This window comes from Dipteris shenzhenensis, chromosome 18 (assembly GCF_047967505.1).
Source record: "Dipteris shenzhenensis isolate YYH24624 ecotype China chromosome 18, Dip_SZ_1.0, whole genome shotgun sequence".
Lineage (NCBI taxonomy): Eukaryota > Viridiplantae > Streptophyta > Polypodiopsida > Gleicheniales > Dipteridaceae > Dipteris > Dipteris shenzhenensis.
Genome location: NC_141613.1, coordinates 55,225,482 through 55,243,085, shown reverse-complemented (window position 1 = coordinate 55,243,085; position 17,604 = coordinate 55,225,482). Strand labels below are relative to the sequence as shown.

At 40.4% G+C, this 17,604-nt stretch overlaps 1 protein-coding gene across 4 annotated transcripts; it reads left to right on the top strand.

Moving 5' to 3' along the window:
• Positions 1–9,281: 9,281 nt before the first annotated feature.
• Positions 9,282–14,225, top strand: LOC147891444 (uncharacterized). 4 transcript variants are annotated; one of them, XR_015542602.1, is made up of 9 exons: positions 9,282–9,646; positions 10,385–10,513; positions 10,607–10,646; positions 10,819–10,894; positions 11,586–11,786; positions 11,902–12,114; positions 12,303–12,895; positions 12,981–13,185; positions 13,521–14,224. XR_015542602.1 is itself a non-coding variant. In XM_087389538.1 (7 exons), exons 1-7 carry the CDS (start codon positions 9,601–9,603, stop codon positions 12,663–12,665), a joined length of 1,068 nt encoding a protein of 355 aa, XP_087245664.1. In that variant the 5' UTR covers positions 9,282–9,600; the 3' UTR covers positions 12,666–13,387. The 4 variants fall into 4 exon arrangements, 1 of the variants encoding a protein (XP_087245664.1); XR_015542601.1 differs by having other exon boundaries at positions 12,995–13,185; positions 13,521–14,223; XR_015542600.1 differs by having other exon boundaries at positions 12,303–13,185; positions 13,521–14,225.
• The last annotated feature ends 3,379 nt before the right edge of the window (positions 14,226–17,604 follow it).

Here is a 17,604-nt window from a genome sequence, read left to right as displayed (position 1 = left end):
CTTTTGGTTTCAAGAATTGACCCCGACGTTGAAGTCCTTTCTTGACTATGAGTCATTGAGGGTACTAAAAGTGGAGGACACATGAATAGAGTCATTGCTCATGAAAGTCCATTTACTTGAAAAGACTATGTGGCTTTTTATTGCTTCAAAGGGATCTCCATAATGGGATGCTCTTAGCTTTATATGGCTCACAATCGCAAAAGACTAAAAGAAGAAGATAGTTTTTCCATTTAGGAGCCCTTAGGTTTCTAACAATGGAGGAATTTCTCATTAGCAATTGTGGCTATGTAGTATTAGGGTTTAGGATGGACTTGTTGATCCATGAAGTTGAGACTTTATAGGTTGCTTGCTAGATATCCACCACTCATAACCCTCCTTCACCCTTAGGCTTGGTACTAAATGACCATTTGGCTTACTAAATTGGTGATTTTTCCAACTTCTGACATAAAATTATTTGGCGTGATAGTGGTTTCACCTATACAATGAGTCAGTTATTCTAATCGATGTTTCAAACTCTTCTACAATCTTATTTTGATGAATACAAAAGGCTATAAGCACATAGTAATTTTAGCAACTTGACCGACATATGTCAACTTACATCTTCACGAGGTACAAGCATCTAATATGTCATGAGTCACATGGAAACTCTTATAGTTTCTAGGCATCTCCACTACTTAAAGAAGGATAAATTTGACGATTGTCACAAATTGGAGCCACAACGGCAAGAAAACAAAAGAGACATGTCCATGTTTGGTTTGAGAAGGGACCCAAATGTCTAGGAAATGAAGATAGATAATCTACTTTCATTGACCTAAGATATGTTGTGCAATGACAAAGTGACAAAAAAGTCCATGGAGCACTTTAGGCTTGGCTATGCATTGCTTTACTTGTGTTACTAATTAGTTTGAGTGAGAAAATTGCATCCCACATTAGTATTGCAAACAAGTTGAATAGATTCAAGAGGCTTTCCCATGGTTGCATCAAATTGGTGTGTGTATTGTAGTATATAGGACGGAATGGTTGCAGCAGTAAACATAGTTTGTTTCACATGTGTTGTGATTGTTAGTCCTTGCCCAAATGTGGTCTATTGTTGTGCGATGTATTGTAGTTGGTGTGTGAATGATCTACTGCATTTTGTGTTCTTGCATGAATTGTTTCATCTACACATTCTTTGTTTTGAAGTCCACATTGAAGTCTGCTACAATGTATCTTATCTTGTGTAGTAATAGTGCTAAGGCTTGTGTAAGTGTTGTTGTTTTTGCAGCAGGTGCTTTGTATACATTGATAGTTGCGATTTCTTCATGTTTGTTTGTTTTGTAAATTGTGATCAAACATATTGTTCTATCCATAATGATTTTGTCAACGCGTGTGATTTTGACTTTGTTTACAATATATGTTGCAATAATCGTGTGTTTTGATGCATGGACATGCATGAATCTTGGTAGTTGCATCGAAAGTGTGAATTCTCATGTGTTTCTTGAAAACAAAGTATAGATGCTACTAACATGTTTTTGTTTGCAAGAATGTCTTTTTTGTAATGTTGGAACGACCTTGTGTTTAGAGATTGTATGTTCATTTGTGTTGTTCTTTCCATGCTAAAGTTTTATTGAGTAGTGTTCCACTTCCTTTCTTTACATAGGTACTCCATTTCTTACAGCACAACATGGTCCACGTTATGTGTAATTGTTCTATTTACTGAGAAAATATAAGTTGGAAGAGTCATGAATGCAAGATAGTGCAGGTAAGTGAGCCATGTGTCTTGACGCCTGATGGATCAAATGCTAGTTTCTTCATGATGAGTCCTTATGCTCTATATATTGTCCTTGCCGCTCTGGTTGCCATGGGAATTACGTCCGACTGATTGTGCTAGGATATTTTTACCTACTTGAAATTCTCTCGTTACCTGAATGACGGGTGTCCAATGTGGGGGTAAGTCCATAGAACCTCTTGCTTTTATATCTTATACTTTAGCCAACCGTTGTGTCTTGGAATTGTACCCATAGAATTGGTGGGTCCCTATCCAAGTTTGAGTGCTTGAAGATCCCATCTGCGCTGATCACAATGCCATCTTCAACTCTAGAAGTCCTTCTTTAGATTCTATCCTTTTGTCTGTTGGGAGAAGTGAGAACTTGGCTGCAGACTTTCTCTGCAAGGATGCGTGATGATCAGGGTGCTCATAGAACCCGACTTATCCAGAGGTGAGGACAGCTTTCCTGGACAAGTATATGTGTGGTAGAGATCCTGATGGCATTTGTAGAGTGCTATGTTTATTGCAGCAACAGTCGACTCAGTTAGTGGATGAGTATGTCGATAAGTTCACTGTGTTGTTGAATAAATGGCAGGTGGCCTGAACATTGAATAGAAATGTTCATTTGCAATCATTTTGTATGTTTGCTTCATTTTCTCTCTATGTAGTCCCATTGTACGTTGCATTCGAAAGTCATAATGATTGTGCTCCCTTATGTTGTCAAAGGTTATTGATGTGGAAGTTTGAGGTGCATCTGATGTTGATTGCATAGGGATGGAGTATATTCTCTTGTTGACCGCTTATCTATCTTATTCTATGATATCCCTTGCACTATTGTAAAGCTCATGCCATGATTTGAACTCATTGTTGAGGCTATACTCCTCATGCACGAATGGCCGATTAAGCATGCAGAGGTCCCTATAATGGTTTTGGCTCCCTTGCTAAGTTGTAGTTGTTGAACCTTATAATTTGGTGTCTTCCCCTTTTCTTAGTTCTATTATTTATGATTTTGTACTCAGACACAAACCGTGTGAGCAAAAGATTTTTAATATGGAGGAGCTTTATAGTACTTTGTGAGGTTATCCTCAAAGAACACGTATGCACTATCTAGGTCCATCTTTTCTAGTTGGTGTCTTCTTTTGAGAAGGTTTGTTCACTAGTCCTCAGTTCTTGTTTTTATGTATGCAAAGTCTCTTGAACTACTTGTCAAAGGTAGCAACAATGCTAGGTACACTTTGTGCGTTGATGTGTTGTGCGTTTATTATCGCATTTCCTATTTTGCAAACTCTCTCATTTGTAGGCTCTTGTCCACAAATGATTGTAACGCTTGAAATATGGCTTGCATTGTCTTTTTGTCTGCTTTGGTCATGCATGACATATAATATGCTAATGCACTATGAGGGTTCAATGCAAGTTGAATATTCGTGTTCATTTTCCACAATTTTGACATTGTGGGGTTAAAATTATTAGTGTAAACATCCCTGGGTTCCCTCTTCAAGAATAAATTAGGATGTGACATTGTCACGCATAGAGCTAGAATGTGATCCTCCTCTCTCATCAAGTCTCACTAGATATGTATCAAATTCTATTTCCTTTGTTCCTTCATCCTCCAATGTGTTTTCTATGTGTCTTATAGAGTCCATGAGTGATGCACGTTCCTTTGTTGTTTCCAGTGGTAGTAGTATATTTGGTGCCGCATGGGTGGCTGCTGCGGGAATCCAAGTCTACATTTTTAGCCTCTTTTAACACAAGTCTTCTTGTGTTTATGTGTCTGCATATCCTTCTTAGGTAGCTTGAGCTTGTCATGTAGTTATCCATGAAAGTGATGATCTATGAGTCTGATGAAAGGTTGTATGTGGGTGCATTTTCAACCCATCGCAAGCCATGGTCATGCTTACTACCTCTGTTTTGGAATTATGTGACAAAGTAGAAGTCAAGAATTTTCCCAAGAATGGTGCAGTCCTTCTTCAACAATCGCTTCATTGCTTGGAATCTATGGATGTAGTACCTTGCAGTTGTGACAGGCTCCCAAATCAGGTCCCTTATTTTAGTGGCTATTTGTGGTGTCTCTATCGTGGTTTCTTTCCCAAGGATAGGAATTGTATGCACTCCACCAAAGGTTTCATAGCTTCTCCACGGTAGCAGAGAATGTTGCAAAGAATGCAGTGCTCCCAGTTGTCTTATCATAGCAAATAGATTTCTTTTGATTTTATGAAGATGTTCTCATGCATGTGAAGTCCCTATACCCTATTTGTGATTGTAAGAGCTTCTCCATATTTGTGTCTAAAATTGCGTCCCTTGCCAAGATGGTCCTATCCTTTAGTTTTCTTTTGCACACACGCACCACGTCCAAGACAAGACTTAACAACAATCTTCATTGTTTTGGAAAAAAGGTTCTCTATGAAGTAAGCAAATCATTTTTCTGCGTTTATGAGTTTCCATCTTGTAATGTCTTGATATGGTGTCCTTTTTGGGATCTTATATTTACATGCATTTCCATAGAAAATTTGTGGGAAGTCTAGCTCCTCACAATGGTTGTCCTTAAAATTAGACTCAATAATGAGAAGTCCTCCGAGGCTGCTATGTTAATTGGTTGTGCTTTAAAGTCTATGGCTTGTTGGCATGTACATATCCCATGAACTAGAGTGTCATTGTAGAATGATCTTTGTCCTGTGTTTGCCAACGTGTATCGCAATCATTGCTCACTATATTCTGTCCTTGCAAGAATCTTATGTTCTATGTCCATTCTGTTTTCAATTTTACATATATAAAGGACTCTCCAACAACTCCTCTAATGCACGTATCATCAAGTTGGGCCTCACAATATTGCTCATGTAGTTGTGTTTGTATTCTAATTTTCTCTTGATTGCTACTAGCACTTGTTGAAGAACTGAAAGGAAAGCATGAAGCTGAACACGAAATGAGAATGCTTGCTTGTTTATGGAATGAAGAAAGGTGAGGTCCATATTCAGGCACCTCTTACATGAGCCACCAAGCTCCACAATCATCTCCTCAATCAGCTCCTAGATTCTCTCAATCATCCTATGTGGCATCAACCACCACCTAACAGTGCTTATGGGCACCTAACTGTGCCTCTAGCACACACACATAGAAACCAAGGTGTGCCTAGGGCACACCTTGAGATATCCCATCATACCCCCCCTCAAGGGAATGCCTCAGGCTATGTCAAGGATACATCTAGTCTCATAGTTTCTCATGCCATCTCATGGTGGTCAAGGATAAATCTATGGCTAGGATCTCATGCTAGCAAGGGGTTCCCAAGGGTGTGAGGTAAACAAAAGGGATACATAAGACCTTCCAATGGTTATCTCCCCTGCATGTACATGCACACAATGTCTGCAGGAGGTACCATGGAGCAAAACACATACACATGGCCTACATCATATGGTGACCAGAGGTGTTTACAAAACACACAAAAGTTTATTTCATTCATTTTGGAGGACTATCCAAGCTGAGTACCTTGACTCAACATAAAAAGAGAGATCTAGAGCATATATGGAGATGGTTCAAAAAGCATAATCTTCATAGGATGCCTCATCTTGTGGAGGCACATCAACTGAAAGTAGATTGGCAGTTTCTGGCTTTGTAGTTGCTTCCTTTTTGGCCTTATAATACTTTTCATGGTGATTGTTTTTGCCACAATGTTTGCAAGAATTGATCTTGAAGCAATCTTTTGAGAGGTGATTAGTCTTCCCACAATGTTTGCAAGGGTTAAACTTGCCCTTTTGAGTTTTTATGGCATAGGCTGTGCCATTGCCTCTCCCGAGTTCCATGTGCCTTTCTTCTTCTTGAAGAGCAGTAATAAGACCTTCAAGAGTAGGATTAGGAAGATTTTTCAAAGTGGTAACAACATGATCATAATCTTCAGGCATACTTTTGAGCAACACTGCCATTGCATCATCTGTAGTGATTGGAGAGTTGATAGAAGCAAGTTGAGTCATGAGACTCCGCATGTGATTGACATGGGCAGCCAAAGGAGTGCCACTAGCCATCTTAAATTCAAAGAAAGCAATCTTAAGTGACAATTTTGAGATGTGAGAGCTAGCACCAAAAATAATATCAAGCTTCTGCCAAGCTTTAGAAGGAGACTCCAAATCAGAAATGTGATGAATATAGTCATCTCCTAAGCCAAGAGCAATAATGCCATAGGCTTTCTCCTCTCTAGTAGGATCTCATGCCAGGCATGTCGGAGCTGAGGATTCTCCAGCATTAGAGGCTGTTGAAGAAGAAGTTGAAGTAGGTTTGACAAGCCCCCAGAGGTTTTCCCTCATCAATGCAAACTTCATCTGCCATGTGTGAAAGCCTTTACTATTGAACTTATCCATATTCAAGAAGGTATCCATGAGAGGGTCTAACACAAAATGGCCAGTGTCTACTCTCTTACAAGGCTAGAAAGAGTTGAAGAGCTTCAAAGTACAAGCATTTAGAGTAGCAAAGACTTGTAACCAAATTCCATACTACAAATCATAATGGAAATGATGCTTCAACTTGCATGCTTCATAGAGGTGGCTAAATGAAAGTATTTCAAGAAAATCCACATATAGCAACTTAAAGGAAAGTTGTAGCCACAGTTGTACTAATGCTATTCAACACTTTAAAACATCAGAAATGCTAAAATAGCATCTAATGTAGCATCAAACTCACAACATTGTCAAAACTATCCAAAACAGAGGCCTGAATTTGGAGGGCTTGTATCTCACTCTTCAAAGCAAATAAAAGAGGGCTTTCTAGGTAGAAACAAAGCTGGTATACCAGAGAAGAGCCATTGAGGAGGAGAGGCGAAATGCCGCGTCATGTTGCCATAGTCAGCAGCTTGAAAGTCGATTGGTTTTTTTGCTGTTTCTCCCTCCCTGGTGGACCATTTCCCTTCAAATATGGACAGAAGCTAGCTCATACTGTTGTGCAAGCTTGGCTCAGAGGAATTTTGGAATGGCTGCTCCAGCAAGTCGCATTGCAAGAAAAGGTGTCAGGAGGAAGATGACTATTGCGCAGTTTCATGGGCAGCATTCTCTAATTCCTCTGACGTGGAAGTTTGCCCATACACGAGGAGTCTATAGCTCAGAGGATTTGGAGAATGGCGAAAAGATGAGGGAGAACAAGCTCTCACAAGTTTGGGGAAGAAATGGTGAAGATGAAGAAGAAGAAGATGGAGAAGAAGAAGATGATGACATGGCATCAATGGGCTCAAGGAGGATCATAGTGCTCTGATACCATGTTGAAGAACTGAAAGGAAAGCATGAAGCTGAACACGAAATGAGAATACTTGCTTGCTTATGGAATGAAGAAAGGTGAGGTCCATATGTAGGCACCTCTTACATGAGCCACCAAGCTCCACAATCATCTCCTCAATCAGCTCCTAGATTTTCTCAATCATCCTATGTGGCATCTACCACCACCTAACAGTGCTTATGGGCACCTAACTGTGCCTCTAGCACACACACATAGAAACCAAGGTGTGCCTGGGGCATACACCTTGAGATATCCCATCAGCACTGTGGCTACATCTTTATACTGTCAGTCAGAGACTGGATCAACAAATTTCAACAACCATTTGCTGCCCACGCCTGGCCATGTGGCAACCTACCACTGCCCGCCACTGTCTCACTCTGTTCCAGGCCCTTTTGTACCTATTGACTGGTCCAGTCCCAGACGTGAAGAAGAACAGTAAGCAACCTCAGGATGAGTCAATGGCACCCCAAGGACATGGCGTCTGCTAGTTTATAGTAGGTGTTTGGGTTGACACTGGAGCCACCGGTCATTGTTGTGTAAAGCAATTTAGAGAGAGCTCTATAACTAAAGTTTCTATACAGCTCAATTAAGCAACAAATGACATCTGTGTTCCAAGGGTTCTTGTCACAAAATTCTGTGAATCTCACAAAGTCATAGCCCTTCAAGCTATTTCTTGCTTGTTCCATGGGATTTGATGTTCAAGAGGAAGGTCTCACAAGTGCATGGTTATGGCCATCAGTGTCACTTTACATTCAATAGAAGGAGATTCCCTTAGAAGGGACACGAGATTTGATTGTTACACCACTCTGAAGTAACACAAGAGGGCATGCACTATATCGGTGGACATGCACTAAAATAGAGAGCAACAACCAATAGTAGTAGTAACTATCTCACTTGAGGGCACTTAAATGTAGAAGTATGGAGAGATAGATTGTGAAAGCAGAGGAGAGAAGACATATGAGCACGCACATGCCAATGGTGGACTAACTCCCAAACAATAGGAGAGGACTGCAATGCACATCATTGGCACTCATTTGCACCAAGCTGTAGATGCTGACATGGGATTGTTTCTGTATAGCATGACCAACAAAGGAACACATAGCCAACGGGGATAGTATAAGAGAATGAATTGCCCATTTTAGCACTGTTATAGATAAGAAGTAGTAAATGAAAGGACCATTAGACCCATTGAAGTGAATGTAGTGTCCGATGACCAGAATGAATTGTGGGTTATACAATGAACTAAGACAACTTATCATTACCTCTATGGCATTGCAAGGAAGAATGAAATCATCTAAAAAATGGTCAAAACAACAAACTCCAATAAGAAAGAAGATTGTAGTAAGAAGTACAGTCAAGCTCCAAGAAGGACCTCAAATGGGCTTCACATACCGACTCTGGTGGGGACAAAAGGAACACAAGCCACAAAGGCATTCCAAAGGTTATGAGGAGCCCCATGGTAAAACGATTAGTGTCTAAGATGAGCTGCTAGACTCGAGGTTGGAATAGTTGTTAGTGGTAGCTTAATAGAAGTTGAAGGAAGGAGCTAAAGACAAACCATGTGGCAACCATAGCGACAAGCAAAAGAAGCTATGAAGATAATCAATTGTGAGAGTAGGTCAGGCTGTATAGAAGGTCCAAAGATAGGAAGAAGGAGCTTGAGGTGCACAAGAGACGATTGTAGCAACTATAGGGGCCCTAAATGAGGCTCTAACAGCAAGCCAAAAGGAGTTGCACAAGTAGCAGAGGCTGTAGAGAAAGAGAGAAGCCCATAAACTAGTGCGATCAAACAAAAAGTGTAGCATGAAGCTGCAGCACCCAATAGAGTATACAAGAAGATGGCATGAGTGAAGACAAAACGGGCAACACAACAATGCATGGACCATACCATCGGTGAAGGCAGTTGTATATGATGCATGCATAGAGACCCTGCGAATTCAGAGTACATAAGATGTATCATCACGCACATGGTAATGGTTGGTTTCACTCTCATAATTAAAGGCCACTGAATCATGTCAACACTAAGCATGAAAGTTGTAAAAGAGAGAAGCCTCCTCATCTATAACACAGATATCCCCGACCATCACGTACGATGATGCACTCGGATTCGATGCCAAAACAATCGCCATGGCTTCAGCAGTGCAGACCACTAAGCTACTAGAGCGAACATAGCGTTGGGCACAGAGGAGAAGGAAAGCATCATATCAAGGCAAGTGGGCAGGACAAGAGGAAGGTGCGGACCGATTGCCCTCGTTTTTGCCTCACCACTCTTGGAATTTCCTCTCCCCGGGCAGGCCAAAAAGGGCCGAAGGGTGACTAGTAACTACACCACTCCATGAACGGTGGGGAGGTTTGTAACCGTGGGTGTAACCGTGGGGGTCGTTTCCATCTCTAGCTAGGGTTCGCTCGTTCGGGATTCCACTGCAGAATCTGTGGAAGGTGTGAGCTCCAGCAAATCAATCAGTCAAAGTCTCGCTTCTTATTTCTCTAGAGGTCTTGACTGGATTTTTTTGTTGATCTTATTCTGGTTCGAAAGATCAACGAAAATTGGAGAGACCTTCGGGAGGCTCTATATCTCATCTTGGTGGCACAAAGACACGAAAATGGTGGATGCGCAACGAGCTTTATTGGATGAGCTGATGGGGGCAGGTAGAGCCTCGAGCGACACTGGAATGTCCTCTTGACCTTACAAAGTCAATGAATCGCATCAGTGTGCACACGTTTTGATGAGGAATCATCAAAAATCTTTTCTTTACATGACAGAAATCTGAATAAAAGTTGAAGTAGGGTTCTTTCGTCTGCTTGAACAGATGGTCCTTGCGACATGTCTCACAAAGGAAAAACGGATTTCTTTTTTGAACGACACACTAGCCCGCTTCCTAGCGACCTTTATAATTTTGTGTGAATGCTTCACAACAACGGTTTCGCTGTTAAATGAAGAAAGTTAATTTTTAAAAGGGCGCATCAAGAGATTGCGATGCAAGCCATGAATAGTAGAGCCAGCGTGGTGCCTCTTTATTGTCTTAGGGATGCTGTGCGAATGTTATCATTCGCTGACACTGCGATAGCGTAACAACCTTGCTACTGAATTGAGTTCAATTTCATGTTTTAGTGATAGTTTGTTGCACTCCTTCAACTGCTTTATTGTCACACACACTTTTTTGTCCTCAGAAGCCGCCCACGTTTTATGATTCTTCTCAAGACCGTTGTAGTGACGTGTTCTTGACCCCCGACTCGACGCTTACCCTTGAAATTCAAGAAAGAGGTTTTTTGGGTCTTGTTTGAACTATCATCAGATTTTCCATGACTCTCATGTTTTTTTGATGGCCGCTCGTATAAGGATGCGATATGTTTATTCACTTGGTGCTTGGATGTTCACCAATCCAGCTCGGAATCTCACAGATGAAGAGAAAAAAGGTTACAAAGAAGTTCGATGGGATGACAGAGAAGTTTGTGGTTGTTATCTTGTACGATTCTGTCCTCACGATCTCTTCGTCAACACTAAAAGCGACCTTGGTAAGCAGTCATTTAGGTAACCTTTGTAATATGCCGGGATGTTGTGCAGTGATGACTATAAAGACTTCTGAATTGCTATGGTGGTTGTATTAGGTCCCTGTCCAAGGATCCACGATCAAAAGCTCAAGGAAAGGTGACTATGATTGACTTTGTCATTGTTAGTCAGCTTTATTGAAAGGGACGTCCATTGTAAGAATGCAATGTGGTACTACGTCAATTGGTACTACGTATTGACCTGAGGTGTTTTAATACATTGTGTGATGACATGTGCTAAAGGAAGGATCTTTCTGATTTTGCTGGTGCAGCTTTGAGCAATCAACCAGGCATGATCTGTATGTCCCGAGATTTGAAGCTGATCTTGCTCAATTTTGTGACAGACTGGTATGCTTGTATTTGCAGCAGCTTACCACTTATTTGTCAAATTTGCAGATCTATTTTCTGGTTTCATGTTGCCTTGTTTGGTTTTGTCACCTACACGCATTGATGTATCGTTTGCAAGGCTATTTTCTAGTTTCCTGTTGCCTTGTCTAGCTTGACCCTTATATGTATTGATGTATCATTTGAAGTGGTGTCTTTTTACCTTACCTACTGCAAAGAAATCTTGAGCTAGTGCAGTACAAGTGGGGCCAGCAATGATTGTTCCCAGGGGGATCTCCGAGGTTGTGAATGTTGACGGACAGCCTTTCACCTCAGAAAAAATAAAATTAGATGTGAACGTGAATCGTGCCTTTCTGTATATTGCCTATAACCTTTGCTTGTCCTCTATGGTGGGGATGTCAAAGCTTTAAAAGATTGCCTGAATAAACCTATAATTCTTTTGGTATAGTGCTGACATGGTGACATTGCACAGAACTGCATGGCCATATTTGTGTTGTCATCATGAATGATGCATAGTATCGTGTTAAGTCATTGTTTTGGAAGTAATTATTACATATCGATGCAAGGAAAAATAATTCTTCAATACGGCTTTATATAATTGTTCCTTGTATGGAGAAGGAATCCAGTTTACACTTGCTGTATTGTATTATATTGAAGGTATATTTGAGGCATGCAATATTTCCTGTCTCTGCAGGTACAAGATTTGGATAGAAAAGTGAGAAGAGGACGTGAAAGAATTGCTCAAGATGTGGAGACTCCTCCATTGGTGCCCATGTCAGCAGAGAGATCTGAACAGCTGGCAACATGTGAAGAGAAGATGAAGAAGTTGCTTGAACAAATAGAGCTTCTTGGTGAAGAAGGCAAAGTGGATGAGGCGCAAGCCTTGATGAAAAAGGTTTGTAAGTCAGCTAGCTACTATCTCTTGGCATCGATTATGACATATGTATGGTCCACCCTTGATCTTTTATCAACTGGTTTGGATTCTTACTTGGAAGGTCTGGGGTGTGAAGGTCGACTTGTTGAATGCAGAAAAGAGTGCTTTGTTGCAGCAGTCATCAAATGAGCGGGGGCTAATATCATCGCAAGAGAAGAAAATGGCCCTTTGTGAAATTTGTGGCTCTTTTTTGGTGGCAAATGATGCTGCGGAGAGAACACAATCACATATTACTGGCAAGCAACATATGGGCTATGGCTTGGTTCGTGAATATCTGGGTGAATACAAGGTAAGCCGGTTTTTATGGTATGGGAATAGTAAGGGTCTCTTGTTGGGGATACCATTAATGCTTGGTGCTTAATAACACTTGAGAAATGATGTTGGGTGTCTCGCATCTGTTCTGCTTTTGCTGTGGTGAGAGTTTTGGCTCATAGCTTGCCATGTGAAGTAATGTTCAGACTTGTGGATTATCTGCAGGCAAAAAAAGAGAAAACAAGGGAAGAGGAAATGCTGTCCAAAGAGAAGGAAGCTGAATCAAAGAGAAAGAGCGACAAAGATTCAGAGAGGGCAAAAGAAAATGGGAGGGGCACACAGAGAGGCAATTATTTGAGGGAGAGGGAGAGGGAGAGAGAGAGAGAGAGAGATGGAGATTATCGCTATTGGGGAAGGGATAGGTACCGAGATCGGGATGGGGGCATTATATTGCGAAATAGGGATCGTGAAAGAGAAAGAAATAGGGATAGGACACGAGATCGGGAATTTTCACGGACTAGGTCACCTTCTCCCCAAAGGTCCAGTTCCAGGTCTCCTATTCGTCATTGCAGCAGGCGTCGTTCATGATCTCCTCACTTACTGCTTTAGAATCTGAATACCTTGCATAAGTCTCTGTGATTTTGAGATGGTGAGCCAGGTGGCTGTAGTAGTTTACCTTACACCTGTGATGCGGAGCTTGCTGTCAGATGGTAATTGTGAGGTGACTGAATCTAAATGATAGTTCAGTTAAGGATATCTGTCTGCAGATCTTCAAATTCATTCTTGCTCTCAACATCAAACATTTGTTCGCTCTTTTGGTATGGTATTGCATTCTGGATGGATATATTTCTGCTTTTCAATGGCTCCTCATGTTGGAACTGTATTGTAAAAAGTTTGTGATAGAAAATTCCATACAGGGCCAGGTTGCCCCGTTCCAGATTGCTTGGAAGTGCTGAAAATAGTTGAATTGTACTGATGGGATGCCACATGTGCGGGTTTCACATTTTCTTGGCTGAGACTGCCGAGGGTCAAATTGTTGATAGAAGATTGTCATCCTGGAACTGCATTAAGAGTGGCAATGCTCAAATTAGTGTTGGCTTTCTCTCAGGTTAGTCTCGCACATATGTTGGTTCTTTAACACGTTTATGTGAATTGCGAGGCGTGTTGTCCCCCTGCTTTCCCCTCCATGCCTTTCAACTGAACAAGGAAAGAAGGAAACTTTGTCCTTCCACCAGCAGTTTTCCTTGTTGGCAGTAGTTGGCTTGTTCTTGATGTCCTTAATGAGTTTCCGAGTACTAGAAACCCTGATAGTCTTGTTCAACAAGTTCATTCTTGTGTTACAACTCTTTTCAGGGATATGAAATTTTCAAGCAGTGGTTATACTTCTTTTGTTTGTGTTGCTCGTCACTTTTTCTTTTTCTGAAGCAGTTTTGTTTCATTTAGGTGGCATAACTGCAATGCTTCAAGTTGAAGAACCGATTCTGTGTAGCTCAGAAAGGAAATTGTGAAATATGAAATGGTTTTTTGACGGTCAAGTCTGAAAAGCTTGAAATGTTATTGCCTTTTCAGTGCTGCTGTTATGATTTCCATTTTTTACATATTATATGGAGAGGAGGAAAACTTATGCAGGAGAACTTGAATGGTCGGACAAACAGTTGGGTTGGTGTGAAATTACAGAGGTATACTTGCAAATTCGAGTGCTGAATATGGGCGATGGAGCTTGCTGATACAGGCCTGAAGTTGAATGCTCTAACATGTGAGGAATCGGGATACTTGACCATATATTGATTGCCAACGCTTTTAGTTATTCTGCTTGTGGAAACGATAGCAGATTGCTTTGTGTGTGAAAGGGGTATTTTAAAGGGATGGGGCTCCTGAGGACTGTATGAGGATGTTTACTGTTAAATCAAGAATTGCATGGTGAACTTTCAGGAGTCTGGTTCAATTTGACATTGTGAAGCGAGTGTGGGTCTTGAAGACTCTTCCCATTGCATGGTTGAAATTCCACTGGTCTGAATGTGAGCATAAATAAGTTATACTTTTTGAGCACCGAAGCAAGTGGATTTCTGGTTGTGGAAGGAGATCCTTCTAGCTACTTATGGTGTAATAGTTACAGTAAAGGACACGACGTACCGAAACCCTGGCTATTTTTCCTGCCATCCTGAGGCTGTATTTTTATCCCAGTGCCAGCTTTCTATTACAGGTTTTGTTATGGATTAAGTCTTGTTCGTAGTCGCAAGTTACCCTAGAATCAGACCTTACACCAGCGTCTTTATTGGAGCAGGACGAAAGCTTGTTGAGTGCTCGCCTATATGCAAATTCACAGTGTTTCTCTCGATAAGGTAGGTTTCATGGATGATCAATTTGGAGGCTTAATAAGGGGGTGTCCCTTGGGGGGCTCTGTTGACCTGGGAGCTGAAAAGGCTAGTGCTTCTTTTGGGCTTATTTGTTTTTCAAGGATCTGTGTCCCCCACAATTTACTTGTACTGAGACAAATGATTAGAGCCTTATATATTTACCTCCTTTTGCAATATGCTGCAGTTTTTGCTAAAAGTTGTAACATATTTGCCTTTCATTGTAACATATTTGCCTTTCATGGCAGCAGCTTTTACCTAGCCTCTTCTTGAATCTCATCACTTGGCCAACCACATAAAACAAGTCTCATAAAGTTAGTTGCTTTGACTCATGTGCAAGTATAATTGTGCAGATGTCCCTTGACTTGCATGGCCACTCGCTATGCCACAGTTTTGGTCCTCAATGGTATGCAGCTTCCCTGCTAAAAGGTATATGTTTAGGGTACCATAATGTTCTGCTGCAACTATTTTACTCGCATGTAACTTTGTCGGATCACATGAAACGACTTTTATTGTGTCCTATGTAGTATGCAGAATGTATTAAACTCTAGTAATAGGAGCCATAGTCCTTGTGCAAATCAAAAGAAGAGGAGGTAGATTCATGTTGTGGGAGATGAATAGCTTTGGATGGGGTTTGAAAAATTAAAAAAAATTGCATTTTTGAAGAATGTTACACTTGAAATCTTTTACATGTATCAAACCTATAATCTTTAATTTAAGAACTTAGATGGCTACTTCACGAGAAATATAGAGTGTGATTGTTTGAACGTTTGCACTAGTAGTGGCACTTGTTTAACAAGTCACAAAAGTTGTCAAAGAAGAGGCTGTTCCATGTATAAATATGGATTAAACAATGAATTTCTTAATAAAGAGCTCTACATTGAGCAATGCAAAGACAGGTGCAAAGTGCTTAAATTTATACAATTTTGTAGTACATAAATAGTCAATCAACATTAGAATGTGAGGATTCATTTCGTTCTCTATTTTCTTGAATGTTGGACTAACAAAATGTTTTTTACGTTTGCTGACTAGCATGCAAGGCTTGTGAGGTAGTCTTGAATTCTTTAAGCTCGCATATTGTGAGTAATAACTTGCATCTAGCTCTTGAAAAATGGTGATCCATATGAGAAAGTGACTCTAAGAGTGATTTATGCAAGGAGCATAGGCAAAAGTAATGTTAGTTGCTCTAAAAATATTTGCAAGGCATGGTACTTGTGGGATACAATAGTATACTAAACTAGACATGTCCCAAGTCCATGGAGCTGCAAGGTGGTGAGAGTTCAAAGCCTTGGTAGTTAATGGTAAAAACTTTTGCAAAGAGGTGCTAATACAGGATTTGCCATTTAAGTCAATTGTGGTAAGGTAATGCCTTGGTGGGTAATTGTAAAATCTTCCATGATGTGCTGCTAAAGCAGATTTACTGTTCAAGGCGATTCCCAATGATCACAATACATATGGAGACCCCCTTGGAGAAGACATGGCCCATATTGCTTGTACAACACTTTCATTTAATGCCCTTCAAGTTGCATGTAGCAAAGTTTGTGACTTGTTGGCCATGTGGCCTAAAAAGAGTTGGTAGAGATTTATAGTTTATTAGAGTAGAGATCTAATGTACAATAGTGTGTAGGTTCTGAACAATACTCTAATTAAGTATACCAATAAGTAGGGAAGTAAGCAAATAAAAGGGGAAGGGTTGAACAAAATGGAGGAGGAAAGTTTCTTCGAGATCTTAATGAAAACCCCAACTAGCTACCTTCAAGAAAGGGGCCTCCTTAGCTTCCTAGGGTGTAGATAATCCATGAAGCCAAACCTTGTCAGGGAAGTATTTTGCATATAGCCCCGCCATCCAATATGTGAGATTTAGACACCCACCCACCCTTCATTATTTGGTTCCTTAGAGAGGCTCTCATTTGTGTTCCATACATATCCTCCTAACTTTGAAGTGTGAAAATCTACCAATCTACCCCCTAAACAAATCTATGCAAAAGCAATTTTTTTGACTCTAATGGGTACCATGTGAAAAGTTGAACACAAAACATTACCCAATTCTAAACCCTTTTGGTTGTAATCCACATTTATTACAAGTTCTTATACATGCATCCTTTTCACATCGTAAGACCTTATTTGCACTTGTATTTTTCACTTATCCCTAATTTACTGATCCTTTCCAACCCAAAATCTTTATTGTGAGCTCTACTAGTGTTGTTGGGGGTAGAAAAAGCCATACTAGTGTTGTTGGGGGTAGGAAGAGCTAAAATAAAATTTGCTTCTCTTTGATATGTTGAAGTCCTATGTCTATACAACCCTTGGAGAAATGGAAAACTAGTGGTGGCTTTAAAAGCACAAGATACAGTTCATGATTACCTATCTTGATGACTTTTGTGTATTCTTTTTATCACATTTACAAATAATTCCATTTTTGGTCTAATTGATTAGTTAGTTGCTTGGGAACCATTTATCAAATTTTGATTTCCAAGATAGCTTAATCGATTAAAAATGCTTGTTTAAACCTTCAAAAGTGGCAATTGAATATGATGTCAACTTGAGGATTTACAAAACATTGATTTGCAAAATGTTGCAATTCAAAGTAGTTTAGTGGAAATTAGTGAGAATAGATGTTATGATCTTAAAAAAAGAAAGGTTTTCTTTGCCAAACATATTGCTTCAACAATGCAACTTAGGAAAAGGTTTAAGGCACATGTTAACATGAGTACTATGCTTCTAGCACACGTCAACATGGTCTCTGATCTTTGGTAGCTCAACTTGGTAATTGAGAGTGAATGAGCTAACAACTTTTAGCATTTTGTGAGAACACAGTGGGTGTTCTTGGTCCAGGCTTGGATTCGAAAGAGATAGCAAAGCAAAAGTCACTTCCAAAAAGGTGAAGTGCCAGAGATTTCCCTAGCAAGTCCAAAGGTGGGCAAGGCGATAAATGGAAGAAAAAGTGCAAGCACATGCAATGGGAACAGAGTGCTTCAGAATCGTTGAATAGAGTTGAAACATCTATAAGATGTGGTTTACAATGGAAATGAGGCTAGTTGAGCCAGATAGAACATGTAGAGATCTTAAGGAAATTAGGTTATGCATAGTATTGCTAGCGGCAAAGAAATTTGATCGTGACATTGGGACAGTGGAATCAAATGCATCACAACATGTGTGTTGCAGGTGCAACT

Coding starts and splice junctions, on each gene's coding strand:
- LOC147891444 (XM_087389538.1), top strand. CDS start 9,601: ATGGTGGATGCGCAACGAGCTTTATTGGATGAGCTGATGGGGGCAG. Junction 9,647..10,384: donor GGATGAGCTGATGGGGGCAG/GTAGAGCCTCGA, acceptor TCACCAATCCAG/CTCGGAATCTCACAGATGAA. Junction 10,514..10,606: donor CAACACTAAAAGCGACCTTG/GTAAGCAGTCAT, acceptor TGGTTGTATTAG/GTCCCTGTCCAAGGATCCAC.